At 39.6% G+C, this 4536-nt stretch overlaps 2 protein-coding genes across 2 annotated transcripts; both read right to left on the reverse strand.

The window, feature by feature from the left end:
- Positions 1-1009: 1009 nt before the first annotated feature.
- LOC114754021 (ethylene-responsive transcription factor ERF118-like) lies at positions 1010-2577 on the reverse strand. The gene is given in 2 exon segments (XM_028942745.1): positions 1010-2158; positions 2161-2577. Coding segments are annotated over 2 exon segments (1146 nt in total). The 5' UTR covers positions 2546-2577; the 3' UTR covers positions 1010-1397.
- Positions 2039-3174, reverse strand: LOC114754022 (uncharacterized). The gene is made up of 2 exons (XM_028942746.1): positions 2873-3174; positions 2039-2760 (listed from the first exon to the last, which is right to left on the reverse strand). Exons 1-2 carry the CDS (start codon positions 3049-3051, stop codon positions 2673-2675), a joined length of 267 nt encoding a protein of 88 aa, XP_028798579.1. The 5' UTR covers positions 3052-3174; the 3' UTR covers positions 2039-2672.
- Between the last annotated feature and the right edge of the window lie 1362 nt (positions 3175-4536).

A 4536-nucleotide genomic window follows, 5' to 3' on the forward strand; every position in this document is an offset into this window, starting at 1 on the left:
AATCAGCTTTTTATTTTCCTCGTAGCCGGAATCAGCATTTAAATACGGATCTCTTTGAATTCTAAATTTAAACTAATTTACGACTCAATCTGTGGGATGTAACTCTTACCAGTACTCACATTTTACGACCACACAATTATCGGATCCCTTCAGCTCACCACGGCTGAATCGGACAATCATATTTTTCATATCATATATAAATAATTATTATTATTATTATTGCCGACAAAATTGTAGGATCAAATCAAAGGGGTCAATTTTAGAAGTACTTGGGGGGGATCGAATTTCCTTAATTTTAGAAGAGAAGTAAATGGCAATGAAAATGCATTAGGAATTTAGAGGCAACGACACGTGACGACACAGCCGAGTGTGTGCCAGCAACCACTCCGTTTTTTCTTTTCATTGGTTCGATTACTGGTTCAATGAGGATCCGATGAAGAACCGGAATGTAATAAAAAATAATAATAAAATAAATTTTTATTTTTAAAAAAAAAATGGTTTGGAGCAATTCAAGGTCAACCAAACGAGAATTTAAGATAGAACAGCTTTCGCTGCCTCTTGTTGACGATATGCTTTGCTTGGCAAAAGAAAGTTCCTCCTTTGGCCCCACCCTTCTCCCCCCCCCCCCCAAATTCCCTTTGCTCTCCTCACTTTTCCCCACAAATCTCTTCTCCCCCCACCCAAACACTACCCTTTCTCTTTTTTTTGGGTCCTCTCTCAACACTCAACTCTTCTACCACTCCAGATTTTAGGGTGTACTCGCATATTGCATATTCTTGAGTGAATCCGCCTCAAATTTGGAGAACAAAAACACCCCTTTGAAAAGCACACATTGCTGGCCGAAAAAATTCCAGATGAGAATAAATTTTGAGATTGAGGTCTGGCCAGCAGCCACCGTTAGGGAACTTGGGGCTCAAATCCAAAGCCACACCATAGATTCTGGCAAGGCCGACCATGAGATTCCAGACACTAAAAGAAGATTCCATCGGAGAGACTTGGGAATATAATATTTGCATAATACGCAGGACGAAACTGAATTGATTCATAGCAACACAAAGGAAGATAAACATGAGTCTATTATAGTAACAATTATAAATAAAACAGATGATTGGAAGAACCCTTGGACGGCTCTAATAGCTCAGGAAAACCCAAAGGATTCTTCTTCCTCTTCTACCTCTCATCAAATATTTGCCTCAACAGATACAACTTGGTAAAACTCTTCACGCGCAGCAAAACCACTCACAAGAACCAACATTCTTGCAGACGCAAAAACACAACTCTTGATGCCTCACAAAACTTAAAACTTAGTCCTGCTAAAATACTAAATACTAGTAATATTAATATTACTAATGCTTTCTTCCTTATTCCTATGTTGTTGCTGAAGCTAGCTGCTAAATTTATACGCAAGGTATATTGAGGGGCTCCTCAGTCCAACCAGCAAAATCATCAGCACACAGTTCAAAATTGAAATCAGGCAGCTCACTGGCATTCATGTCATCCTCATCAAACCCACAAATTTGTAAGTCGTCCAAACCAAGAGGGTCATCCAAACCCTGACCAAAGTCGCCGAACATTACACAGTCCAGATCGAATCCGAGGTTTATGTCTGAAACATCTGCTGCTGTTGCTGCGGATGATGTTGTTGGTAGTGCTTGTACTGGCAGATCGTTCAGGAAGCTCAGATCTGGGATTGGGAGCCCTGCAAATTCATTCTCAAAATCATTAGACTCCATAGGTACAGTAGCTGCTGCTGCTGCTGCTGCTGCTGCTTGTCCTTCCTGTTGGTTTTCTTCCTTTTGCGCTTCGTTTTCTTCTTTGCTTGAACTGCCATTATTGGTGGCGTTAGCTTCTTCAGTGGATTTGGAAGTTGAAGTATCGAGTTCAAGCACAGAGGAAGGTGAGGTTTGAGAGAAAACGCTCTCAGAATCTTCTGATACAGAAGCAGCCACGTGAGCTGAAGAAGAAGAAATAATGTGACTCTTCTCCGATTGAGCCTGAGCTTGAGCTTTAGCCATTGCTTCGAACTCCATCTTCTTCGTTTCATAGGCTTGAGAAGCTTCCTGTGCAGTATTATAAGTACCAAGCCAGATACGAACACCTTTAAATGGATCACGAATTTCAGCAGCCCATTTACCCCATTTTCTCTGTCGAACGCCTCTGAATCTTGAAGAAGACGAGCTTTTGTTGATGGGGTTTTGGTAAAAACCCTCTTCTTGTTCTGGGTTTGACCATCAGCGAACTTGGAGGAGGACTTGATGACTCCATTGTTGCTTTCCTGAAATGAGCTTTCGGTTTCAGTGGATTTAGACAGGGCAGATGAAAGAGGAAGAGTGAGCTCACGAACGATTCGCTTCATCTTTCTCGGCCGCCTTTCGAAACGTCCTTCTCCTTCGTCTTCGCTGGAAGACGAATCTGTGGCGTAAGGGTCGTCACAGATTATGCGAAGCTTTCTCGATGGAATGGGGTTTTGCTTATGCTTCATCTTTTTGCAGAGATTGTTGATGTTCATCGTCTGATTCGACGGCTGATTCCGAGGTTGGAGCATGGTGGAGACAAAAATTTGGGAAAACCCACCAAAAACCCCTCAAAATACCCGGAAAATTGCGAAGGAAATCAAAACAAATTCAAGAGAGAGAACAAAAATGGAAAACCCAACAAAGAGATAACAAATATCAAGTGAGATCCCCTCTCAGAAATATGAAAAGGTGTGAGAATCTTATATTGTGAAAGCCTCCGAAACACTCAACTCCAGAACAAGTCCTGCAAAATCCAGCCATGAAAAACCCAGATTCAGACCCACATCTCAAGAGAAACCAAAACCCAGCAAAGGTTTAACAGAGATTAAGGGGGAAACTGAGTAAGAGCCACAAACCTTTTGGGTCTCAAACGCATCGAAGCCGTTGGGTACACCAGATTCAACCTCTGCCTCGAAGAACAGAGAAGCATACAGCGGATAGCAGAGCACACAGAGAACAAGAAGAGCAAGGTAGCAGACAAAACACAGAGCTTCAACGGAGCTCCAATCACTGCCAAATCAAACCTAGACGACATAAAATCTTGTACTCGGGCACTGTTTGGAGAAACCTCTCGCAGAAATCTCTCTTGCTCTCTCTCTCTCGCTGTGTGCTCTTGGCTGGCCAAACAAAGAGGGAAGTGTGAAGTGAATAAACTGATATTTAAAGAACCAAAAGGAGAGTGAGGGGTACGAAGGGAAAGGATTACAAATCTGTGGCTGCAATTTTCTCTCCCAAAAATATGACAAAACATTAGTTATTGCTAGGTTTTATCGATCTGCAAAAACCATTGACAAAGACCGACCGACTCTGAGGAAAAAGGGTTAAAAAAGAGGAAAAGCCGACCCCGGTACACCGATTGAACCGACGCAAATCTCTATACAAACATATCAAACCCTTCACTTTTTTTTTTTCCTTCTGACAAAAGAGAAAAACCCATTTAATATCAAAATCCTTGACGACTCAAAATCAATGCGAAATCTCACAATAAAGTATAAACAAAAGAAAAAGTCATTTCATTTAATTACCTTTCTCTCCCTCTCTGCTTGTTTTTCACTGTTATGGTGGCTACCTATTACTTTGTCTCTCTCTGCTGTCTCTTTCCTTGCGTCTCTCTCACTCTCCTCCTCTCATATTTCCACCATTTCTTCACTCCCAATTATTTTTTTTCCCCCCTCGTTGGTCAAAATGCTGAAGCGAGACTGGGTTGGTTCTGTGTGTATAAAGAATCAATCACAGTGACCTTTGTCCGCTCTGTGTGCAGAAGGCGATTATTAAAAGCAGAAAAATAAAGAGACGCGAGGAAAGGAAGGAAGGGAAGGAAAGTGAAAAGGAAACAAAGTGAATCGATTTTCACTGTTGTTCCTTTTGATGGTTTCTCTAAATATAGATAAATTTGAACTTTCCATTCCTCTGATTATTCACTTTACCTTCCCTGATTCTTCGAGATTTTAGTTATTTTCTGAGGACAGTTGTTGCTTTGGAATGTTGCCAAAAAAAAAATTAGAACTTTGATTGAAAATAGAGTTAGAGTACTCTGTTCGTTGTAAAAAAAAAAAAAATCGATTAGAAGAGAAACTTTGAACAAATCTCGATTGCTTTTTAACATATTGTTATAACAAAATAATCATAGAAGGAAAAAATGAAATAGATTTGCTGGTCAAAAAAAAAAAAGAAATAGATTTGAGAAAAAAGCAAGACGAAAAAAGAGGTCCTCCCTAATCTGCAAAACAAAAAATGAATTGGTCCAAACTTGGAATTAAAAAAAATGAAAAATAAAACTGTCCCGTCTTCTGTCTGAAATAGCGAATAAAAGCATTATTGAAGATTTTAAATAGATTATCCTCAAATTACAATTAACTTATGTCTATCGGTCAAAGATTATAATTATAATAAAATCGAGAGTTTGACCTGAGCAGTGCATTAAAATCGTACTAATTTAACAAATTATTGTTGCCTTTTCAAAAATCTTGTTGTGATGCCAAGAAAAATTAAAAGATCTTAATTTTGAAAAAAATATTGA

This window comes from Neltuma alba, unplaced genomic scaffold (genome assembly GCF_004799145.2).
Source record: "Neltuma alba isolate B1F8T4 unplaced genomic scaffold, ASM479914v2 tig00008411_pilon, whole genome shotgun sequence".
NCBI classification, from domain to species: domain Eukaryota; kingdom Viridiplantae; phylum Streptophyta; class Magnoliopsida; order Fabales; family Fabaceae; genus Neltuma; species Neltuma alba.